This window comes from Barbatula barbatula (genome assembly GCF_947034865.1).
Source record: "Barbatula barbatula genome assembly, chromosome: 7".
Taxonomy (NCBI): domain Eukaryota; kingdom Metazoa; phylum Chordata; class Actinopteri; order Cypriniformes; family Nemacheilidae; genus Barbatula; species Barbatula barbatula.
The window spans coordinates 19,826,398-19,850,472 of NC_136770.1; the positions used below are offsets into that span (position 1 = coordinate 19,826,398).

The 24,075-nt window shown below is 38.5% G+C and overlaps 1 protein-coding gene across 1 annotated transcript; it reads left to right on the forward strand.

Annotated features, from left to right (window-relative positions):
• The first annotated feature begins 3,657 nt into the window (after nucleotides 1-3,657).
• rbm6 (RNA binding motif protein 6) lies at nucleotides 3,658-16,331 on the forward strand. The gene is made up of 23 exons (XM_079460591.1): nucleotides 3,658-3,915; nucleotides 4,678-4,780; nucleotides 5,071-6,586; nucleotides 6,873-6,962; nucleotides 7,917-7,986; nucleotides 8,992-9,065; nucleotides 11,131-11,202; nucleotides 11,297-11,579; nucleotides 11,681-11,838; nucleotides 12,308-12,408; nucleotides 12,572-12,635; nucleotides 12,721-12,775; nucleotides 12,863-12,927; nucleotides 13,019-13,142; nucleotides 13,367-13,464; nucleotides 13,550-13,819; nucleotides 13,939-14,082; nucleotides 14,200-14,268; nucleotides 14,457-14,687; nucleotides 14,763-14,837; nucleotides 15,019-15,095; nucleotides 15,220-15,271; nucleotides 15,376-16,331. Exons 2-23 carry the CDS (start codon nucleotides 4,734-4,736, stop codon nucleotides 15,466-15,468), a joined length of 3,828 nt encoding a protein of 1,275 aa, XP_079316717.1. The 5' UTR covers nucleotides 3,658-3,915; nucleotides 4,678-4,733; the 3' UTR covers nucleotides 15,469-16,331.
• Nucleotides 16,332-24,075: the final 7,744 nt, after the last annotated feature.

A 24,075-nucleotide genomic window follows, 5' to 3' on the forward strand; every position in this document is an offset into this window, starting at 1 on the left:
GATTAAATTCAATACAATTGAGATACAATTAAATATTCATATTAAATAAATATAAAACAAATGGTTATATTATATCCAAACATAGACCGGAAGTTAAGGCACGTGTGTCTACTGAAACCGTCTTTATTAAAATATTTAATCAAATACATTTTTGGTCAATCTTATAATTACTAAGTAGCTGATTATTTTTATATTAATATATTGTAATACTGCCACTTCATTCAAATCCATTTATTATGATCAAAATAATCACGTCACCATTTTCTTATTTGCTGTTTTTATATACTGTTCAATCAACCTTTGCTCACCTTTATTATTATCTAACACGAATAATGTAGCTGTTTTTATTGAGTTTGCCCTTGTGTCTGTATTCTGCACACTGCATTTTATTTGGAATATAACTGGTTTCATTTGGTTTGATACTTTGACGCCTAAAGGTTTCCAGAAGATTCTATTAATTTGCAGTACAAACTGGAAGCAATATGAATATTGCTGTAATACTGTGAAACTGCCATACAGGTGATAAGATGTTTCTGCCATATTCATATACAGGCAGCCAAGCAATCTGCTCTTAATGGTCGTTTGCATTCTCAACGTGATCTCATAGCTGTACATTGTGTTAAGTTTTTGTATTCTGCCAAAACTCTGAATTTGTTTATCCTGTCCATGTGCAGAAAGATATTTTAAGATGTGTTTAGACTGTAATTCTCATTGTAGCTACAAGACAAGTGTTAATAATGGCCTATTTATTTGTTGTTTGTTTTAATCTTTGTGATTACGTTGAATAAAATCGTCATTGTATTTAGCGGCACTGAGTTCTAACGTGTATAACCCCAGTATTGCGAAAGAAACTTTAAAGAAAGACATTTTAGTTTTACCCCTATGTGCACTCAACATATATTTAAATCCTCATTTCATTATTTTCTCCTGTCTAAGTTGTTCTCCTTAGGATGCAATGACAGGCTCTGTAAACACTGAAATATATTTTCTGAGAAAAAGTTTCATAAAGAAGACAGAGAAGAAGTTTAAGAATCAAGCAAGGGTGATTAAGGGCGCTGGACGAAAAACAAGGTTCATTTTCCTGTATGAGCTCAGCCTAATGTGTCAATCTTTGTTTGTGGCTTCTGTATTTTGTTACTTGATGTGCAGAATAAATGTTTTGAACAGTGCACGTTTCCATAATGGTCATTTTAGTTGTGTTTAGTTGCAGTTAAGATACGAAATAAATACTCAAATTAAAATTTAAACATTAACCTTAGCTTTCACGTTGGTACTCTTATGCAGCCTCTGCAAGATTTATAGTCAGTAAATATATCACTAAATTCAATCTCATTTCTTTATTGTGTATTCTGGTATAGCCTGGTGAATATAATGCCTCTTTTTACTTTTGGTATGTCATACAGTAAATCTTCAATATATTTCTTTATTGAATTCTTGAATTTATTGAATTGAAGACTTCGGCTGAATCTGAAATCCAATACTTAAAGAGTAGGGACTTAATTTCAGTAAGTACGTACCCAACGGGGCTAAATGGGTACGTACTGTTTTCCCTGAATGTGTGTAGAATGAATGCGATCCGGCCGTCGTACGGCATATTGACGTGATCATTTGACGTAATTCTTCTTCTGTTCCTTTTCAATGGCGGGTGGCAATTTACATTTGAGGTGCATATCCTCCAACTACTGTACTGGAATGTGGGCGAGAGATTAGCCATGTGATCTAATGACATGCAAAACCACTAAAGTTATGAGTGCCTGGTTGCAAAAACATGGGTTTTCGCCGAAACCTTCCTAACGCTATGTTGTTCTTCAGTTATAACTTAAGCTGTACCTTATCTTTAATACATGTTTCCCGACACCTTAGTTAAGTATACCTTTTGTAAGTCATACTTTCGTAACGTTGATCTGGAATGCTCTTAGCTAGTTTATTTAAAGCGAATGAATGTTAGGGGGAGTTTGGTCTAACTATGGCAGCGAGACAACAAATAGTTGTCTTAAATCAAAGACGGCGCCATCCGCGGAGCCAGTTTATTAGTATATTTGCACAATTTCATTAGAGAACATGTTAGTCCCCTGGCAACCATGTCAGAAGAGAAAATTCTACACAAATTTAGCCTGCCATGGGAGCAAATTCTGCTCTTGCATCTTGTTGGTCCAACTTTGTTGAGACAAACTCGACGGAGCTACCCCCTCATGTCATGGTTCTGCCAGGTCTTGTCGGGTTTTTTTAGTCTTGGGGCAGGATCAAGACAGTACCACGTGTTTTGTGTGGAGAGAAACACATTATTGTCTGTCACAACAATAATGTGCTTTCTCTCCGGTCTCGTCTTTGTCCCCGCCCTCTCGTTACCTTAATTATCTTGCTATGGTTTCATGCCCCTCACCTGTTCCCTGCTTGATTCAGTTCCTTATTTAATGCCCATGTGTTTTCTGTCCCGTGCTCGTTCGGTTTGCCTGTACCTTGTGAATGACGTTTCGTTGTGTCTTGCTCTGTGGATAAGCCGGTCAAGTCAAGTCTTAGTAAATTGTATTGTTTTAGCTTAGTCCATTTTCAGTTAGTTTATTCAGTTAGCTGGTGAACCCCGTGCCGTGCATCCCAGGAGCTCTGGTGCAAAAGGGGTCGTAGGGAGTCCTGGGGACGGTCTCGGACTCCTCCACCTCGGAGCTAGCCACCCCCCCCACCGCATACCTGCAGCCTGCCACTAGCTCTGGGGGCCACAGCAAGAAGAAGCAGAAGAAGGGGACGCTGTCCGCGCTGGCATCCAGTCCGGTCCGGCAGGCCTCTCCTCTGGAGCCGGCATCCCAACCTGCGTCCCAGCCGGCGTCCGGTCCAGCCAGTGTCTTGTTAGTGGTGTTCCCTTAGAGCACACCAGGGGGCGTACTTTTAAGCAGGGGGTACTGGCATGGTTCATGGATCATTACAGTTCCGCGTGTTTTGCCTAAAGGTAGAGCGAACAATCGATTCTCAGGCCATCGATATCAACGTAACATCGCACTTAAGAAGGTTTACCTAGAGTAACTTCAAAAGGTATAGTTCGGGGAACACTCCTAGAAAGGTATAACTTGAGTTAAGGTGTACCTTTAGAGTCTTTGTCGCACGCTAAGAGACAACGTTATCCGACCACGCTCTCGTTTAACTTTCTTTGTCCATAAAACTACAACATTTTTTAACTTATTTTAACGTCTTACATTTTAATAAGTAATTTAATTTTTGTAAATGAATTGGTTAAGGGCTTATTTTGTGTTTTTAAGTTATTCGTTTATTAAAGGTGATTAGAAAGTTGAATTGTGCCAACGTGATCTTGTGAATAATTATCATGTCGTTTGTTATATCTGTGAGTTAAAAAAACATTTAAGCAATATAAAATATAATAAAGGGCAAATATACATATAAAACACAGATGTAAATAAACGGTTGGAATCATCTCAATATTAATGATTCGATTTCAAATTCTATGAATTAAAACTATGCACAATATAAAACACGGTCAATTTAAGGACACAGCAAGGTCAATGTTAATTTAACATTAGCTTAACAATAATTAACAACATGTTTAATTGTACATGAACTTCGGCTGAGACTGTTTTGCGGAGAATGTATGGTATTTTGTCCCGTGGGCTCATGGGATACATGTATCTCAAGTATCCATCGCTGAGTACTTATAAATCTAGGCGTAACCAGTAAGCCATCCGGGAATTTCTCGCCTTCTCTTTTGTGAATACTGACGATTCGGATATACTATTCGTTCGCCTACTGCTTTTTGCCTACTATATAGTAAGGAAATATGCCATTTCGGATTCAGCCTTCAACTCCCATAAGCATGTAGCCACCGGAAACTGCGCAACGCATCTACTTCCGTTTAGCGCTTTGTCGGTGAAATCAGAGAAATCCTACGCGAGGATTGTGGCAAATAAGGTGAGAATTTAAAGATCGGTGTACATACATAAAAGTTATATTTTTGTAGAAGATTTTTAAGGCGTTGCTCATGTATGTAACTGATATATTTCAAAATTCCTTGACGCGTAACGTTAGATACAGTTAATGTTAGCATGCTAGCTTTCTTTTATAAGGGCCATTCATGCTAACTGTTACACAGTAGCTATATAAACCAACATCCTACATTTTCCCATAATAAGTACACGAAATCTCGTAGTTTGACTTTATGTGACTTACTCGCGACTGTGTAACGTTATTTAAACCGTAGTTTGACTTTTTCGTCTTTAGCTATTCAGTGTATGAATTGTTTAGCAGGCTGTGATAACGTCATATCTTTCGATATAAATTCATCGACAAAGCTATATCGCAGCTAACGTACTTGATTTATTTGTCGAGTTGTTCAGCAAATAACAAAAATGCATTTTCTTGCAAATGCAAAACCTTATGTGGTACAGCAAATATACCGTTCGTCATTCACGTAACTTACCATGTAACGTTACCACCGAAAGTTTAGTAATCGACAGAACTATATCTCAGCGTCCTTATATTTTTTTTATCGAGTTATATTGCAAATAACAACAATGCATTTTATTGCATAGGAAAAAAACGTACGCGGTTGCAAATATAGTACAGTTCGTGAGTCAAGTAACATATACCAACGGAAGATTAGTAAGAAAACGTGAAGTTAATAACATATTTATTGGCCGTTAAAGAGCATATTCTTGTTTTTTCCTGCAAAAGCAAATTCTGCACTCGAAACTCGTGCTGGAGGAGAGTTTCAGGAGAGGAGAAACATCATGTGGAATGGTTCAAGATCTGGACCACGAGGAGGGATGCCCTTTCGGTAAGATTTCATAAAATAATACTTTTATGAGTGGGTTAAATGATAAGGATTACAAAAACAACCCTTTAACAGGCTTTCCAGAGTTAAGTGTTTACAATATGTTTTTGATATTTTATGTACGGTGTGTAAGAACAAACAATGTAGTAAGAATACTTGAAATACTTTTTATTACGATATGAAAAATGTTTTTTAGTTGTCATCTTAAATAATTATAATTTTATTTTGTTAAAAATTACACAATAAACATGCTGACCAATTGAATTGTGCTGATGCATTTAATTTTATTGCAGTGGAGAACCCCATGGAGGCATGTTTGATGGCCCGAGACCTGACTTTAGAGGTCGAGATGGTATGAACATGGACAGACCACCCATGGACATGAGACAGTTTGACTGCCCACCTGACATGAGGGGAAGAGACATGGGTTTTCTAGATCGAGGAAGAGAGCAACCCCGGGACTTCTTCAGGCCTGGAGATGAAATGGACATGAATTTCAGAAGACGCTTTGAAATGGATCAGAGAAACAACCACCAGAACTCTCCAGGATTCGTGGGGCAGTCAAGGTCACCCATGGATATGGGCAGAAGAGACATGCACGCTGGTAATATTAGGGGCCAGGATGAGGGCTTCATGAATATGAGGGAGAGGTTTCAAATGGATGCCCCCGGGTTCCCCCCAGTGGACATTCGGAGAAGGCTGGCCATGGCTGCTATGGGTGGAAATGACGATTTTGGGGACTTCAGAGAGAGGGAGAGGTCACGGATGGGCGGCATCGATGGATTCAACATGGACATGCCTTCCAGAGATAGACCATTGATGGAATTTGAGAGACAGGGAACTGGTCCTTCCCTTCCAAGGGGAAGGTTTGAATCGGATATGGATATGAGAAACGGAATGGGATCCTCTGGCAATTTTAGAGACCATCCACCTCAGATTTATGGAGACAATGACGGCGTGCCCATGGATGTCAGGGGAAGACCTAATATGCCCTTAGATCATGGGGGCCCAGAATCCATGACTAGACCCGAAGAGCTGACCCTCAGAGACCGAGCATTCCCAGAGCCAATGGGAGATCCCATGGGCTTTCGAGGGAGGGAAATCAATTCAGAAGAATGGCGCAGACACGGAATGAGAGACCAAGACTCTCTTCCATCAATGAGCAGAACACCACCGCATTTCCCGAGAGAGGTTCAGGAGAGATTTTTACCTAGTCATGGACAAGATGGAGAACGTTCTCAGTTCAGAGACAGGCAGTCTGGTGGGTTTCAGGAAAAAGACAACAGCAGTTTTCCGCGCTCAGAAAGAGACTCCAAACCCCAAAACTGGGACAGAAATGTTCCTGGTGATTTCACAGGCAAAGCTCCAACTCATGTCAGTCAGAAACCTCCCGTTCTTCCATTGGATCCTGCTGTAAATGTCCAAAAAAGAGAAGGTGAGAAACTCTGGCCAAGTGACAGGGATGAAAAACATGACAGATTTCCTTCTTCAGGGGGAAAACCTCCGTTCTTCCAAGACAAGAACCCACCCAATCAAAAGCCTAATTTTGGAAGCGACCGCGGGACCTTTAAGGGATCCGGTGATGGGACTTCAGATCAGGGAGCACAGAGAGAAAGTTTGATATCAGGTCAAAAGGAATCTCAGAATGGCAGAGCGGAACGACAGGATCAGGATTATAGGGATATCGATTACAGGACCAGTTCAGGGCGGAAATATGAGTACAATCTTGATGATCTGCACATGCCTGAAAAAGTTGAAAAGGAATCCAAACTGGACCCACTTCAGAGACAAGATGACTCTGGTTCACAGGTTGGAAATTAATGTTTTTGCAAATTACCATTTTCAATTTCACTACATTTTTACTTTACAATATTCTGATAAGAAATATAATTTTTATGACTTTCTTTCCTTAAATTTAGTATTTGACCTCTGTAGCTCAATGTACCTCAAAGACCTGCTTTGTATAACATTTTTAAACAGCATGTGGCCTAGTTGCTTATGTTTATTGAAAATGTAAACTTGGTGATATTAGTAGATTGGTTTATAATGGTTCTGGTTATTTTATTTATTAACACTTGTGGATTTAAAAACAAAGGACCAGGATTACAGGAGTGCTGGTGTCCAGGATAAAGTCTCAAAAACCATTGCTATCTCTGGAATTCCCAAAACTGCCACAATGCAACAGGTGAGCTTGGTTTTCCCACTTGGTTTTTCAGGGCTATTTTAAAAATGGTCATAAAAATTAAAAGGTACCAGGGATGTGATTTTTCCTGATAAATATGTATTTCCATATTTTAACCACTGGGATCACCCATGTAAATTCGCTAAAATTCAATAAATTTGAAATTGTGAAGGGTTTGGGGACATGCGTCTAGTTCTCACACAGCCGGCCAAGAGGATCCTTTCTACGCTCTATGTCATGCATAAATGCAGAGTGACCGCTTCATTCAGAACATCATTTTGCAAGTTACTTTTAGGTATAGAAAGAGTCTGAAGAATGGATGACATACACAGTCACATTTTTCATTAAGTGTGGACTGAACAGTGTTGACAGAAAATCCAGAGTCTGGAAGTTGAGATGTCTTTTAATATACATTAACATTATCTATATACTGAGACTAAAATAAACCATTCTGCGAATTATTATTATTATTATTATTATTTTTTTAAGGGCTTGAAACTATACAAATGTCCGATATAGCGACTTTCTAGTCACTGTCTTATATTAAGTCTATTAAATTAGTTTAAATGAACTATAACTTGCAGAATAATGCAGACAAACGCTGTATGAATGACTTTGATGCGCCATCTAGTGTCTGTGTATGGAGATCTGTTAATGAATTATTGCTGATTATAATCAAATTAAAGGTAGGCCTAATATACATTTCTCAAGGGGTGCCATTTGTTTATGACATCTTTTTTGACATTAGCGTTAGATATTTCCACAAAGCATCGACCTATTTTAATAAATGTTGTATAGGTGACTGTTAAACTAATAAACGTTTAAACTGATATTCCCAAAACTGCCAGTCAGTATTGGGTAATTATAATAGTTTGTTTTGTGTTGCTGAGTGACCTTTGTGGAGTCAAGGTACCTGACGTTTCGCTCTGAAGCTGAACATCACATTTTCTTTTATAGATTCTGAATGCTTTTGCAGTCCGCGATGGAGTGCCAATGCAGGGCATGAAAATAAGGAACGTTGTGCCAGGTGAGATTTAGTTTTTCTCGAGCATTCGCTGATCGATTCGCAACTGATATTTCGCCATTCGCTCCCAGAACCTTACGCTCACTGTCTCTCAATGATTGTACTTTCTGCATCTCAATCGCTTTCGCTTTATAAAGAAAACTGCTCGTCAATTTTTCGAACATGCTACGGGGTCTCTTGTTGTCCCCTGTCCCCTTTTCAAATGTTCTTGTGTGGCACGTTGAATTTTTCCATCTTTACATTTGGAATTTCTCAATATTTTGCCCTTTATAAAAAAGTCAGATGCCCATACCAACAGTTAACTGTTGCAGCAAACGGTTCCTGTCTTTGATCTCATGAGTGTTGTTTATTGTGTGCTTCTTAAGTCCAAGTCTTAAAGTGCCTTCTTCATTTCAAGGGTTTTTTGAGGATATGCCAGTTTATGACAAGTTTTGGGTATATGACATTGAACGGGTGCTCTTTTAAATTAGAAATAATGCATTTGTTTGCTTTGTTAATATAGGAATATGATTTTGTAACCCAACTGAATTTATGTCTGGAATTTACCAGAATTTAAGATTATTGTGTTGTCTGAGCTATGTAATCTGCTATGTTCAATAGAGATATACATTTTTTGCAAATGTTCAATTAATTCCTAACAAATGTACAACAGACATGTAAAATGTCTCTTACTTTAATTCTTGAAATTCGCCTTTTAACTTGTTGCATTTTTTTACTTGGTTCTGATACTACGTTTAGACTTCATTTTCTTTTTTAGTTCGCTATATTTGTACCTAAAAAGAAATGGCTCTGCAGTGACCTGTTCAAATTTCAGATAGTGCCTATGATGGACATGATGCTAGAAAATTATCAATTTAGCAAGCAAAACACATTGTGCATCAACTTGCTTATCAACTCGACATTGTGCGTATGTCTCGTGATACGAACCATTGCCTTTATTTCTCTTGAAAGTTATCTTATTTGCATTAACTAACACAAACCCATCTGTATTTCAAATGCTGTTCCCAGGTTACAGCTTCGATACGGCCTATGTGGAGTTTTTAAACCTCGAGGATGCTGTCCACTTCATGGAGTCCAACCAGGTGGCCCATCCTCATCGCACTACAACGACTCTGTCACCTGACAGGAAGAAGGCTTGGGGCGGGGAGGGGTGGTTTAGATTGCAAACGAAAAATAGTCACTCAAGGAAATGGCAGACAATTAGCAAGCAACCAATGTCCCACATATTAAGTATGACTGATTTAAAACAAGCCCCATAGAAATTCAGTTTTCGCTTTGTGGTGTTGAATCTGCTGCGAAGAATGTCAGGGCAGATTTGTAGTGATTGTGTACAACCACAGCGCTTTAAACCCATTTCCATTTTTTTTTGTATTTCTGGTAATTTTTCGTTTTAGCATAACTGAATAGTAAGATGGTGTAGCTGTTGATGATGTCCAAAAGCCTTTTTCCCTTCATATTTGCAAGTACAGTATTTTAAAGACTGGATTGAAACATTTTCTTCTCGGAAGGCAGTGAACCAGGCTGTTTAAGTTTTTTCATCAAAACCAGTTAAATATTTTGTTTTCTTTAGCTTACTTTCTCCTGATGTTGCGTTCTTATGTTCTTCCACTGCCTTATTCTTCTTTGATATGTTTGTATCAAGTGAAACATAAACTTCTTCCCTTGCTGTGCAAATTTTCTTCGGCTGTTCAACATTGGATGTTACAGATTTCAGATTTACCTTTAAACGTAGCATCTTTTCATAGTTTGTCATATTTGCTTGCATTAAAGGGGTGTTTTGCCATCTTAGTGGACCGCTTGTTCTAGCAAAATTGTGATTTGTTGGTAGAGAGTTTCTTGCAACAGGGTTAGTGTTGCACTTTCACCACCACTACTCCTTCATGTGTTCTTGTTGGAACCGTGCTCTTGAGTTCAGCATCCCTGTTCCACCCTAACCCAAAAGCTTTGATTCATATTTCCATGGGTTCTGTTGAGTTCTTCATCTTGAGAATCTTATCTCTGCCACCATCGTTTCCAGAAATGCATCCTGGTGAAAACTATGTTCCTGCTTACTTCAGCTTGACCGACTTCATCGTTGTTTCTTCTCCATTTTTAGAAGAATTCATGCCGGTACTTGTTGGTTTGTGGGGAATTTCAGTGTGACAGTAAGATGGCTGCCTGAGCTTTTTTTCGTATTCATTTGTCTTTTCTAATGAAAGCTTGGTTTGTAATTGTGGCACAGCTCTAAAACAAATAAGGTAAATGTAAGAAGTTGAGGTTTGCTTCAGGTTTATTTCTTGTGGTATTTGACGAGTGCTGATACTTGATTATCCTGTGGTTGTACTGGTTATATCAGCACAATTGTTTTCAATCACCCAACCCACTTCTATAAAAACAAAGATTGTGCGCGGAGTGATGTAGCCATCTTTTTCATGCTTGTTTCTTCTTGAAACCACGTTCTGTATAATTTCCCTTTATAGAAAGCTTCACATATTTTCTACTTGGTGATGCTTTGAGAGAAAAAAACCCACAAAATATAGAAAACAAATAAATACAGCCAGAGCATGCGAGAAGATGTGGATTACTGAGAAAATCTGCATGATGGTGGGTAAAACACAAGGCAGATCACATTGGATTACATACAACTTTCTTTCTACTTGAGGTTAAGGAGATTGTATTTTACCCTATTCATCCGAATACAGCAACTTTTGAGGATGAGTTGTTAAATGACAGATGGTACAAGAGAGGATTGCAATTGTGTCTATGCATTAGATCTGCTTCCTGTAAACACGCTGACAGTTATTAATGCCCTACACTCTTTTGGTTGTATTTATTTATGTGCTACGTATTCATGTTATCTAGGTGATTCTAAAGATTTTACCATGATGAGATTTTTGTTAAACTCAAAATGGCCAATTTCTTGAACCGCTGAATCTGTTTTTCAGACAATCATATGTGTTTAAATACGTAGAGTCGAAAAAACCTATAAAACAAACAGTAGCTGGGGATAACAATAGCCTGCATCAGACACTGCTGTCAGTATGGCCTTAGACGGGTGCATATATGTCTATTGGGCGTTCTGGAAAGGATCATTTCAATATTTTGGTTGGTTGGTTTTGGGGGTACTCCAATGAGCATTGAAACACTTACTCTCTTTTTTTTTTCCAGGGATCTGTCAAGGTCGGTGACAAGACTGCTTTGCTCAAATATATCCAGCCTGATAAAAACGCAAAAGAACAGGTGAGTTTGTATCTTGGAAGGACATGCTTTTATGTTGCTAGTGTGAAATGCTTTAGTTCAATTCAATAATGATAATTTCAATCCTTAAATGTAGCACCATGAACCAATAGCTAAAGTTGCCCCAGTCAGCGAGGGAGGTTTGTTACCGAATCCGGTCCCATCAGTGCCACTGAAGGTGGAGGAGGACACCCCTGCCATTTCTGATCAGGACCCCGTTTTGCACAACGCATGGCAGAGAAACTCTAATCTGACTCCTGAAGCATGGCAACAGCAAGTGGACCAACAAATACAAAAGCAGGAGGCGGAGCAACAAGCTGAAGACCGGGCAAATCAGAGATCAGCACATCCAAACTCTTTAGTCTTCAAGGAGAGCAAGAGTAAGTGTGGAATAACTATGGATGATAAGCAGGAAGTTATATTAAAAGTTAACAGTGCACCCAGAAAACAGTATATAATGTCTTAAAATATCTATTTCTAGCAATGATCATTAAGAACATACTGCCTACCACAACTGTGGAGACCATTCTGAAAGCACTGGATCAGTATGCTTACCTGGATGAGCGTAATGTCCGTCTGGTTAAAGGGAAATTGCCTGGATCCAAATGCTTCTGCTTTGTCGATATGGACTCTCACGAGGTATGGTGTCCTATGTGTGTCTGTTCTAAAACATAGAGATTTGCTGCTTGCATCCTGTCGCTCTATAAGACATGATTATACCTTAAAAGTAGCATAATCACATCTTTTAGAATAGCTTTGTGTTTTGGTAATGCGCCTTTGATACTAAAGTTTTGTTCACTTAAGTCTATCCAAGGAAGGGACATCCACATTTTCAAGAATATTATCAATCGATTAATCAAGAGCTCCACATTATCAAATTCACATAATAGAAATGTCTGCAACAGTAAATGATGTATATATATATGTTTAAAAGTCTTTGTTTTATGGTCTTGAAATCCTTTTGATCCAAAGGCATTTGTTTTGATTGTTCAAAATTAGTTTGCAGAATTGCTGAGGTTTGTGTTTGATGAATCTACAGTCTGTTCACTTCCCTAATCACAAATTACATCAGTTAATTACTTCATGATCATCATTTTACCCCACACAGCACGTTACGCGATTGGTCGAGCTGCTCACGAATCCCCGGCCTATCATGATCGACGGCGTCAGAGTATATGCTGAGGTGGCCAAGCCTTTGAAGAACCAGAAGTAAGTCTCAGTTATTCATTTCCGTATGGTTAGCTGTTCAACATTGTGTGGCTTTGCAGGATGACGTTTAGTATAAATAACAGGGGAAATATCAGATGTTGGCTGCCTTGGTATGAACATGGTTTAAGCTCTCATTCTAATATATTTGTATTTCATTTTACAGCTACAAAAGGGAGAATGATAAACCAAAAACGTCTCTGCTGGGTTTCCCTCCAGATGTTATGATGGTAGGTCAGGTCATATTTGTCAAGTCATGAAGCCATCAGGTGTCCTGGTTTTAAATCTGTTGTAATATTTGTATTATTTCAACAGCAACAATATTTCCTTCAGCCACCCAATACAGCGGGTGTTGCACCTGCCATGCAAGGTATACATTCTTCAACTCTGCTTGCGTGTTTGTTACATCTTATGTTAGTCAAAGCCTTATATTCTCATATGTTGTCTGGGAATGCAGGTGGCCCAATGGGAGTGGACATCGGCTCATCTTCAGCTGCAATGCAGAGCTCAAGCATAACACGGGTAAATAATTTTTTAACAATCACTAAAGAACTACGACATGATGCTAGTTTGAGGCAGGATGATGATGTTTTTGGACTGTCGCTGTGTGCAGGGTATGATGTATTCCGAGACACCAGCCATAGCACAGATCGTCCAGACAGCAGAGCACCAGACCACAGCTTTACCTGACCTCACTCTCTCCGGAGCTGCAGAATCCGCTGATACGTACAGCTATGGTATGAGCTGTTCAATTATATCCGTGGGGTGTATATATATGTTCTATGTTAATGGAGACTTTTTAATATTTGGTAAATAATTATATATTTATATTTGTATTGGTTTTTTTTGCAATATTGTGCTTTGAAATATTTATAGTTTATGATTTTAAAGCATTTGAAACATACAATTTTTATTACCAATGTCTCATCTATGGGGTTTGTTTGTTAACATTTTGTAACAGGAACAGAGGATCCAGATTTGTCCGCCTTTCTTTATGATGCTACGTCTGGCTTCTACTATGACCCTCAGACTACCTTGTACTATGATCCCAATTCAAGGGTGAGTAGAGACGTTGCCCTTTACTTAACCTCACAAATTAAGTACAGTGTCAGAATTAATTTGTCATTTTTATGTGTTTTTGTAGTATTTCTACAATGCTCAGAATCAGCAGTATTTGTACTGGGACACTACCTCTAAGATTTACGTCCCAGTCGAGAGCTCTGATGAACCGGCCCCTAATGCTGCCGTTCCCATGGCAGCTTTTGGTGAGGTGATAGCCACGCCCATCACCGAAGAGGAAATAAAGACCGCTACAGGGACAATGTCAGAGCGGGCAGAGGAAGACACTGCTCCACGCACAGAAAAGAAAGAGAAGGAAAAAGAGGAGAAACCCAAAAGTTTAGCAGCTTTTAAGGTGTGCTGACATCACGATGGCGGCACATGGATTCAGGGCACTGCTGTGTTCCTCATGAGAAATGATACAAGCAAACACTGATGTTAGATCTTTGTGGTAATCATGGATCTGTTTAACAGATAATGAAGGACATGGAACGCTGGGCGAAGATTCAGAACAGTAAGAAGGAGAGTGTCCGATCTCCTTCACCTGTTCTCAAGGCTGGAGACGACCATAGGCCCTCCAAGGCGGCTGATGCAGCATTTGCCATCTTTGAAAGGAAGGTCGGACATCTGTGTGTTTTTTTTTTAATTTTAAATATCCCGACCATCTTAAAACCTTTTTTCGTGAGTCTCTTATGTTTTTCTTTTCTTTACATACTTATTCCCCCATTCATGTAGGTCACCGGTGGAGATGACTTGTTCAAGAAACCTCTCACCCCTACAAAGAAAGACGAAAAGTCGTCAAAGGTGAGAGTTTACCGCCTTCCTTTTGAGATACACGCTCACTTCAGGCTCAGTTTTCACACGCAGCTGAAAGGGCACACACACATCGCCTTAACCCTGATTGATGTAGGCTATTTAATAACCAACACTAAACTAGATTTACAGTGAGTGTCATTCTAGATCAAAGCAATAACCCCCTCTTGTATTGGCAGCGGCCCATGGGCTCTCTGGGAATGTTGGCGGCTGACTACGCAGCAGGCAGTGACGATGAGGAAGACGAGAAACACGAGAAGCAGGATGCCCCGCGGCCCTCCAAGAGCCAGCCGGAGAAGGAGGAGGACAGGTTGACGGACTGGAAGAAGATGGCATGTCTTCTGTGCAGGAGGCAGTTCCCTAATAAAGACTCTCTGATTCGCCACCAACAGCTCTCAGACCTGCACAAGGTGCCACATTTCCTTAATTGAAATTTCTTGTTTTTGCATATCAGAATCTGTTTTTAACATTCCTCTTTATTTCAGCAAAATATGGAGATTCACCTTAAAATCAAAAGGTCAAAGAGGGAGCTTGAGGCTTTAGAAAACCAGGAAAAAGAGGTAGATAATTTTCTCCTATATTATACATCATTTGAGTAACTTTTAGCATTAACTATAATTTAAATGCTTGTGTAGTTGGTCACCCTTTGTCCTTTTATATTTTATATAATCATAGTTTTTTGCATTAGAATCAAATCATTTGCTTAAGGGGGTCTCACTTTTGAACCCTTCTGTCCTTTAGTTGAAGACAAAGGAGACAAACAGTCCACCTGAAACGAAGAGAAAAAAGCAATCACACACATGGGCCGGCAGTTCAAGGTATGTGAATTCTCAGTCTGACTATTCATTTCAGTTTGTTTAGTTTTGCCCTGAGAAAATCGTTTAAAAACACCATTTATGTAAGCTTTACCTGTAAATTAAACATGACCTACTGGTTTTCCAGGGACACACATAAAGGCAGTGAAAGACCCGGTTTAGGTCTTGAAACTACTGAGGTGAGTTTCCTTCGCTTTAAGAAACATTCTAGTTAATGTATTAAAGCATGACACTTGTCTTTGTGGAAAACCTCTCACCTTTTTTTCACTCCATTTTTCCAAAGCGGAAGAAAAAAGAACCTGTCGTCTGGAATCACGCTACATACAAGCAGGCGGTTCGGAAGGCCATGTTTGCACGTTTCAATGAGCTGGACTGACTGTGAAATTGTGAACAAATGAATTTGTGAATATACACACACACAGTGGGAAAACTGTTGGCAGCTTATTCCAGGCTTTACTCCGTGAACCGATGTAGATTCCTGCAATTTTATTTTGTGGATTTGGTGACGTGTGCCTGTGTAAAAATTATTTACGTTTTCCAAGCAGCCAAACATACTTTTCTCTTATGTGTAATTTTGTAGCTCTATTCTTCAGGGCTTTTAAACTATTTCCTAATTTGACAATGTTTTTTTTAATGTAGAGTTTGTAATATTTCATTTGTCCAATGACTTGAGGACCTTAAATACAAAAACATTACTGTTGTCAGTCAATAAACGTCTCAATGTGGCTGTCAAAGTAGTTTGTAGTCTTGCCTGATTTTTTTATCCTTTTTTTATCTTGTTTTGTCATATTTTTGCAAATTAAGTGAAGTTTAATTGCTTTTTGAGGTTCCCCCTGTAACGCCCTTTTTCTATCACATTTGCCTTTTCTATATATTTGTATATTTCTTATCATTTGTAATATAAATTAGGACAGTCAGATATATGTTTGTGTTGATAAACGTTAGAAGTCGGTGGTCCAAGTCCTATAAAAATGTACTACTGTTTTACTGCTATTGGAACAACACAACTAACACGTTGGTATTTTATCACATCTGTCATTTCCAGAGTCTGATGCTCTTTAACCTCTCGCCTAAATTATTAGATAGACATATATATTTTCTCTGAAGTGTCAGGAATCACAGTATGTAGTTTTTTTTAACGTTCTCCTCTAGGTGGCAGTGCATAACTATGGCCAACCTTGCTATTTCAATTTTTAAGCCACACCTCAGAACTCTTAACAATAAAAAATTGACCCACACAAATGCTGGCAATAATTTCTTAAGCTTTTCTTTATTCTCCTTAAATCGTTTAATTTGGTATTTATATAGTGGTATACCCAACTATGAACTTAATATAAAGTAGCCCAAACTTAAATTTCATTAACATTTCTATGGAAGACACAATTTCTAGAAATGTGCAACATAGTTATTTTCTATTTATATGGTAGTATGTATCGTAAAATACGAGCATCCTTTTATTCAATCTCTGTTTGATCTTTTCGCTCACCATTTAGTTAAAGCTTGCTGAAAGACACGTTTTTTTCGGGTCAGGTATACAATTCAATTCAGTACAACTTCATTATCAACCCAGGCTCATAATTGTTTTTGACCACACCAGTAACACAATTTCTTACACAATAAGGTAAACATAGCACAAAAAACCTAGAATATTCCTCCACATCATCCCAACATCTATTCAACTTACTCCACCATTCTGGTTCAAATAGACGATTTTATGAAAAAGGAATAGCGTGCACCCTATAACAAAACTCCTTCCACAACCCTTTTGCAGTCACAGATAAAAGCTTTAAATACTTGTGTTAGCATAATATATGGCGCAAATATAGTGTTCTGTGTTTTATTTCATTCTGCTTTGTTATGTGAATAGATGTTGCCTGTAGTCATGGTATAATGTAGAGCATGTCAAAGGTCGGCATGCTCTCCTTCCTCCTCATGGTTGTTGTCATCTGTAATTGCTTCTTAAATAACGGAACGGACAATAATCGCAAATGTCCGTTCCAGTCTGTTGTCAAAAGAAGGACTTTTGTCATGTCGGGTTTTCTCAGAGTTCCCACACATACGTCTTGCATTCTTGCAAGTTAAATGTCCCAGTGTGAGACATTATAGGATTTTAGTTTACTTTAGTTTGCTTCACTTCACAGTTGGCGCTAAAATAACGTTTCATTATAGAATAATATTATGGACAAAACGGATGTAATTCAACCATTTGCTTCAACACATTTTAAAAGGCTGACTGTTTCTTCCACCCTGAATGCTTTATTTTTCCATGTAGGTCACTTTGGACCCTCCAGACATACACACAGAAATCTTCCAAATGTTTCTGTTTGGTCAGCAAAGTAATGACAATTTATAGTTTACATGGTTTGACCTTCTTTCCCCCGCATTTGCAGGCGGTCTGCAAAGGCTTAAGGGAGTTCCAGTCCTGCCATATTTTCTGCGCTCGCAAAGCAAGATTCTTTTATGTGTCTATGGCTTTGCAGTCCCCGGTATTTTTATAATTCATCATTGTATTCTCTGTTGTCTACTTGCACCTTAGTGGGCCAGATGTCAGCAACACCACGCTCATTATATTACTGCAGAGCGAATCAAATTACCTTTGGCCTTCAGATGAGTCCAGACCATTAGGTTTGAGATACAGACGGGCCAGAGAGGATGAAAGTGGGCGTCTGGGGTTTGTACCCGCCGCACGTGCTGGTGGAGCTCTCAGAGGCAGGCGGGCCGACCGTGGAAAACGTGCAGGGGGCCTCATTATCTCTTCCACAGATTCACGGGGCCCCTGACCGGTCTTTGTCATGGCTCTCAAAAAACAACAACACGCAGTCAGAGGGCACAGCCGAACCGTTCAAATTGGCTTAAAAAGAAGCCAATTATTTTTTACTTTTAATTGAAGCCATAAATTATTTTGTTTAGAATTGGGATTTGATTTCTGTAGCTGTTTTGGCACGTCTGTGCTTTGTTGTTTATGTATGCTTTTAAGTTTGAGACAATTTCACAATATGGTTTCTAATTTTGCATTCTCGCAGTCTGAGACTGTTTGAACAAATTGTTCTCCTTGGTTTATAACATTTTATTTCGCCAAGACTTTGTACAGAATAAAAACAATTTGACTTTTTACTGCATTGTCTAAAGCTGTCCACAAAACTGAATGGACCGTTTCCTCTCTTCCTCAAACCATCAGCTCATACATTCAAAAACCTCGAACAAAAACCCCACAAAAACTCTTTTTAATAAGCAGCCTACTGTGTAAAAGCGTACAGTGACTTGTGAATTACGGGCAGCTGCGGGTATCTTGGCTTAAAATGATCCGAGGAAGCATGCAGTCGTAATTATATCAGCAAAATCTGACTAAACCACCGAAGCCCTTAAAGTTGAGATGTTGCAACTGCTACTTGCAAGAATTGTTATTGGTTTTGGATAACTAAAACAAAACCTTGGTGATTGTTTTAAAGCAGTTTTTATATAACTGTGTGATACCAGCCAAAGACATACTGTACAGTTTTAGTATAGAGTAAAACATCTTGAAAACAAAGAAACATTTACATATATGCCCAGTAGTATCCAGTAAACATTTTGCTGTTGCTTATCATTTTGTCCTCAATTTCAGCATAATATGAAAATGTTATTTTCAGACAAATATCACATCTCTTTTCTAACCTTTGATTTTATGGGGGCTTGTAAATCAAAACTTATCATGAGACAGTTTATGTGTACAGTTGGAAAGGCTTTAAAGCCTTTGGATCCCTTCTTTTGGTAAAGCAATTTATCAAGTCTTTGACCGGCTGGCAAGCAGTGTTCTCCACAGGCTCTTTATAATTTATCTCTTACTTCTTTTGAACATATTTGTTGTCTTTTTCAGTTGTCATCATTTGGCCTTATTGCATCCATCAGGAGGATTGTAATACTTTCTGACTTCCCCATAAATCAGAATATGCACTTTGTTCTTAGTCCATTTTCCACAACTGCTTGCCTTTCTCATTCAGACATCCCATAATGTAGGGAATGCATATTTCTCATATTTTCACTTCAGATTGCACTTTAGATTTGTATCATCCTAACATTTTCACTAGGCTACATATATATAAATCACTGTCAGCCTAGGTGCATAAAACAGACAGTGATGGCTCAGTAATTTGTTTGTCAAGCCACACAAATCATTTAGACCGTTGACACATCTTTCCTTTTTCCAACCACATACAGCCTTTGTTTCAATATTCATTCTAGAGCTCTTTGTCATTAAAGACAGCCACTGTCAACATTCACATTTGTCTCATCAGACAAGTTTAGTGTCATCCCTCAGTTCAAAATTGATAAATGCTAACATAAGTAACTTTTCTGAGTTCTGACTGTTAACATGAGGCTTTCAGCAAGTGAAGCGTGCTTTAACCTTGTTTAGCCTTTTGGAATCAAGAGTAATCTTCTCTGACAGGAGATTAATGGCACCATTCCTCTAGTTTTTACAAGTGCCATTGGGGAGGAGAGAGAGGGGAAAATGAAGGGGAGGAGGAAGGTCTGCAGTCTGTCATTGTGCCAAACTGGGATGAGTTTGGGTGAAAGGGCTTCGCAAAAACACACGGGAAACGTATGGATTTTTCGTTCTTCAGTTCATCCTATGTGTTTGCTCTAGGTAATCTGTCATACTGTCATTTACTGGGGTAGAGATGTCTGACCCACTGGCATACAGAGATACAATTGGGAAAATTGAACGTTTCTGCAGCTCAGGACCTTGGTCATTTAATTTCGATTATTTCTCAAATGTTCTCAATTTAACACTTCTAATATTAACATTATATAGGCTTGTTTTAATTAATAACACTTCCCTTAAGAATTCCTTTACGAGAACCAACATGGTCTTACTACGGTTACAGCATTTAGTCATTTCATTTTTAGGTATACTAAATTTTGTTGCAAAAATGTTGTAGGCCTAATTGATCTGAAAAAAACCATGGTTAATATTAGGGTTAAATGCAAGAATTATAGAAAAATATGTAAACCATTCTACAACAATGTTTATGCTTCCTGGAACACTTCGTGGTGATTGGTCAATTGGCACACACTGCGTTTGAAAGTTAACCATGGCAAGGTACGGGTGCTACTTTCAGGACCCTTCAAATATTCAAACGCAGATCTGTTGCTTTTATGGAAAATATATTTCATAAAAAACTTCATGACAATCGTACCTCTCCTCTGTCTTTTTTTATTGTTCCCTTCACCCCCCAGCTGATCGGCGCCATCTTGCGAATTAATCTCGCACCAACTGACTAGTTAAAATGTCCTTACAAGGTCGTGGACCTGACAAATGTTAGCTGTGTCTCGTTTCGGAAGGCTGCGTACTCCGGAGGTCTCATTTGAAGCCTGCTACGTCATCCAGGCTGTCACGTTTCAGAAAAGCAGGTAGGACACTCCGTATGCACCCTTCTAAAGCGACCTACTTTCACTAGAATTCGGAGGACACGTGAGGTGTATCCTTCGTTGCTAAAGATAACCCACAATTCTTTGTGTCGTCCAACGTCTGTTATGTGAATAAATTGCAAAACCTTCAATCAAATATGTGGTGTTTCAATGTTAACAGTTTACAAATTTGTGTCACCTTTTTTAATCCCCAGGCAAAGTAAGCAAACGAAAACCTTGACTTTGTCAAGGAAACCAAATGGTATTGGTAAGAGACAGAAAGAGTCAACGTTAAACTTTTAAAATAAATAATTTTACATTACTAATGTTACATCCTCCTAGCTGTCAAGTTCATCTTCAATTTATTTAGCTGAAAAACATTGTACTTATGTAAATTGGATTTTTGGTTCTGTTATATGGCATGACTACATTTTCTCCACCAAAACCCGTCTAGATGTATCACTACTATTGTTTATAGCCTACATGGTACTTTGAATTGTAAACTTTGTGTGCAATGAAATGATACACCAAATTGCACTACATATTTTCTAGAGATTTACACTTTTTGACTGCATGCAACGCTGGATCAGAAGAACTTCCTGTTTCAGTTTTTTAACGCTACACAAACGTTTGAACAAGATATAACCAACAGGACAGTTATAGCCTAATCAAAATGTTTAAGATTTTATTATGTATGTACATTTATTTTATAAAATAAACAAACCGTAAGTGCCTCCGGACCAGCGCTTACTTCTTGCCAAATGGTCTATACGAAGGGAACTAGAATATTGTAGACACTTGGATGGATTCTTTTCACTTGGGCCAGTAAGCAACACCCTAGCAAGTAGCAACCCTTTGCACGGTGTACATTTCCTTCAGGAAATTTTAAAGTCTTGTTACATTAAGAGATGTTAGGTGGAAGCCGCGTCATGTACATTAGCTTATGTCTATCGGTTTGTATGTATTCTGGAAGTGGTAATGCTCTGGAGGTTAACCCCAGATGGTAGCATTTCTTCCACAGTCCCAAACAGCTGCTCAATCGTTTTGCAATACTGTGGTGTGACGACTGACTAATGGCAAAGCCCCATCAGTGTGTGTGTATGTGTGCGACTGAATGATGACTGAGACACGGGGGCCCCACTGTTGCATTAAAAGGTAATGCCTAACCACAGTAGGCCCCTAAATGTGCAGTGAATCAAGGAAGTGTTGAAAAGGGCTTACAACACTCGCCCACTAAACTTAGGCAACTTCTCGTAATTAGCTTCAGACCATTGCCTAAACTTTACACATAAGAAATTTGACCACAGTATACTTGCATGGAATGGTTAAACATTTGCTCCCTTGTGGCATGTATTAAAGGAAGCGTTTTACATTGCCCGAACCTACCTGGTGGTACATTATCAGGTATTTTGGTTAAGTGTAGATCCCGATCTCTGGGGTTAACGGGTTTTGAGCAAATGTGTTCAGAAATGGAATATATTGTACTGGCTTTTACTGGTTTTAAATTAAGTTTGGTTTTAGTTTTGCTCAGACTTTTTAATATTCCACAAAAAGAGAGGGGTTGATCATTATATTTTTCGCCTTGTGGCCATTTGTAATTTTCCCTGGAAGAGGACAAGGGTGTGATTTTAGGTTTTTAATATTATGATCGTTCTGTTTTATTATATTACAGCGATGATTATGTTTCTGCTGGTTCGGGCGTGATATAGTTATTCTAACCTTTCACACCGAACACTTTTATTCCTCTTGGTTATTTTTGCAAATTCTCATAAAAAATGCATATTGCTCTGGGAAAACGTTCTCTTTCTAGTAATGAATAGCAAGCAATCACCTGTAATAGGTTTACACTCAAAACAGTTCTCTGGCATGATTCAAAACATGCCCATCTCCCTGGCCATAAACTTTATGTAACATATTCTGACTTGTAAAACGTAGTATTAAAAATTACAGTATAAAAATTTTATGTAAAGGTTAAAAAATTATTTGCATTTCAGTCAGTGAAATACATATTTGATCCTCCAGCAAAACATAACTTTGTACTTGGTGGAGAAACCCTTGTTGGCAAGCACAGAGGGCAGACATTTCGGATAGTTGGTCACCAGGTTTGCAGATGTGTCAGGATATATTTTAGTCCACTCCTCTAAATCTTTATGGTTTCTTGGCTGTCGCTCAGCAAAATTGAGTTTTAGCCTCCTTCACAGATTTTCTATAGGACTAGGGTCTAGAGACTGAGACATTTAATGTGGTTCTACTTAAGCCACTCTTTGGTTGTCTTGGCAATATGTTTTGGGTCTTTGTCATGTTAAAGGCACATCCACGGCACATCTTCAGTGATCTAGTTAAGGGGAGGATGTTCTCGTCCAAGATACTACGGTACACGGGCCTGTCCGTCATCAATCGATAGTTACTTTGTATTTCTTCTATTTTCAAATAATCACTCCAACAGTTGTTTCCGTCTCACCAAACTTCTGTCTGTAGCCTATTCAAGGTTTGTGCAGGTCTACAATCTGGTCCCTGACATCCTTTGAAACCTATTTGGTCTTGACCAGGGTGGTGGAGAGGTTGATAATGGAAGATACAGATTCTGTTGGCAGGCATCTTCTATATACATAACAAGCTGACTTAGCAGTACTTTCTTAAAGCGACCATATCTCACACAGTTTCTGCATGTCTCATGTTAATCTTGAGTATTTACAGAACAGTATCGTACCCTTCAAATATACGCAGAGTCTTTAGATTGGCAATTTGATCTCAACTGCTTATTTTATGCAAGTGTCCTTTGGTGTGTGGGTATTTTTTCTCTAGAGTTCAAAGTATATATTTGTATTACTCGTAACATACATTTTTATTGCACATAACATTAACAAATGTAACTTTACTCCTCCTGTCCCTTAAATTTTTGTTTCATGTTACGAATGCGTTAGTAAGATTAGTAGATTTCCTAAATCTCCCTGAAGATCCAAGGAAATTTGTCCTTGAGTCTGAAATGTTTTTGAGATTAAGGGTTCAAAGGTCAGTTTGATTTTTCTGACTTCGCAATGAAATATTTAAGTTCTTCAGGCCTCCCAGATTCTCAAATAGTATTTTGTGGCGAGAGAACGGCATTAGGTAGCTATGCGTTAAATAGTTCAAAGAAATAACACTACTGTTTATATTTTGTGTCATATCATAAATAAATTGCCAATTGCAACACACGTCTGAGCGATCAATGTTTTAAAACCTTTAGTTACTACCTGAAGACATACACAGTTAAAATTAGCCTATATGTTCACTCTTCTTGTATTACCTATTTTCTTAATTGTTGTCATAGTGAGAAGCCATTAAAAGCCTATTATAGTTTCTCTGCTTCTCTCTTGGGGTCGAAAGGCCGGCGTGCAATTTTAGCATGAGAATGCAGACCCTTACGCATGCCATTAGTGTGATGCACAGTAACTATCACCCTCCATTTAGACGACAGCAGTGAATAAAGATTACCATGTTTACCATTGTAAGACTTTGTAACCGCTATTGCTTATATATTTAATATTAGCCGAGGGCTAAACATTTGAATTATGAGGAACCTGTGTAAGTGATCTCCAGTAGACAAGGACACTCT

Coding starts and splice junctions, on each gene's coding strand:
- rbm6 (XM_079460591.1), top strand. CDS start 4,734: ATGTGGAATGGTTCAAGATCTGGACCACGAGGAGGGATGCCCTTTCG. Junction 13,820..13,938: donor AAAGTTTAGCAGCTTTTAAG/GTGTGCTGACAT, acceptor TCTGTTTAACAG/ATAATGAAGGACATGGAACG. Junction 14,688..14,762: donor AGCTCTCAGACCTGCACAAG/GTGCCACATTTC, acceptor TCTTTATTTCAG/CAAAATATGGAGATTCACCT.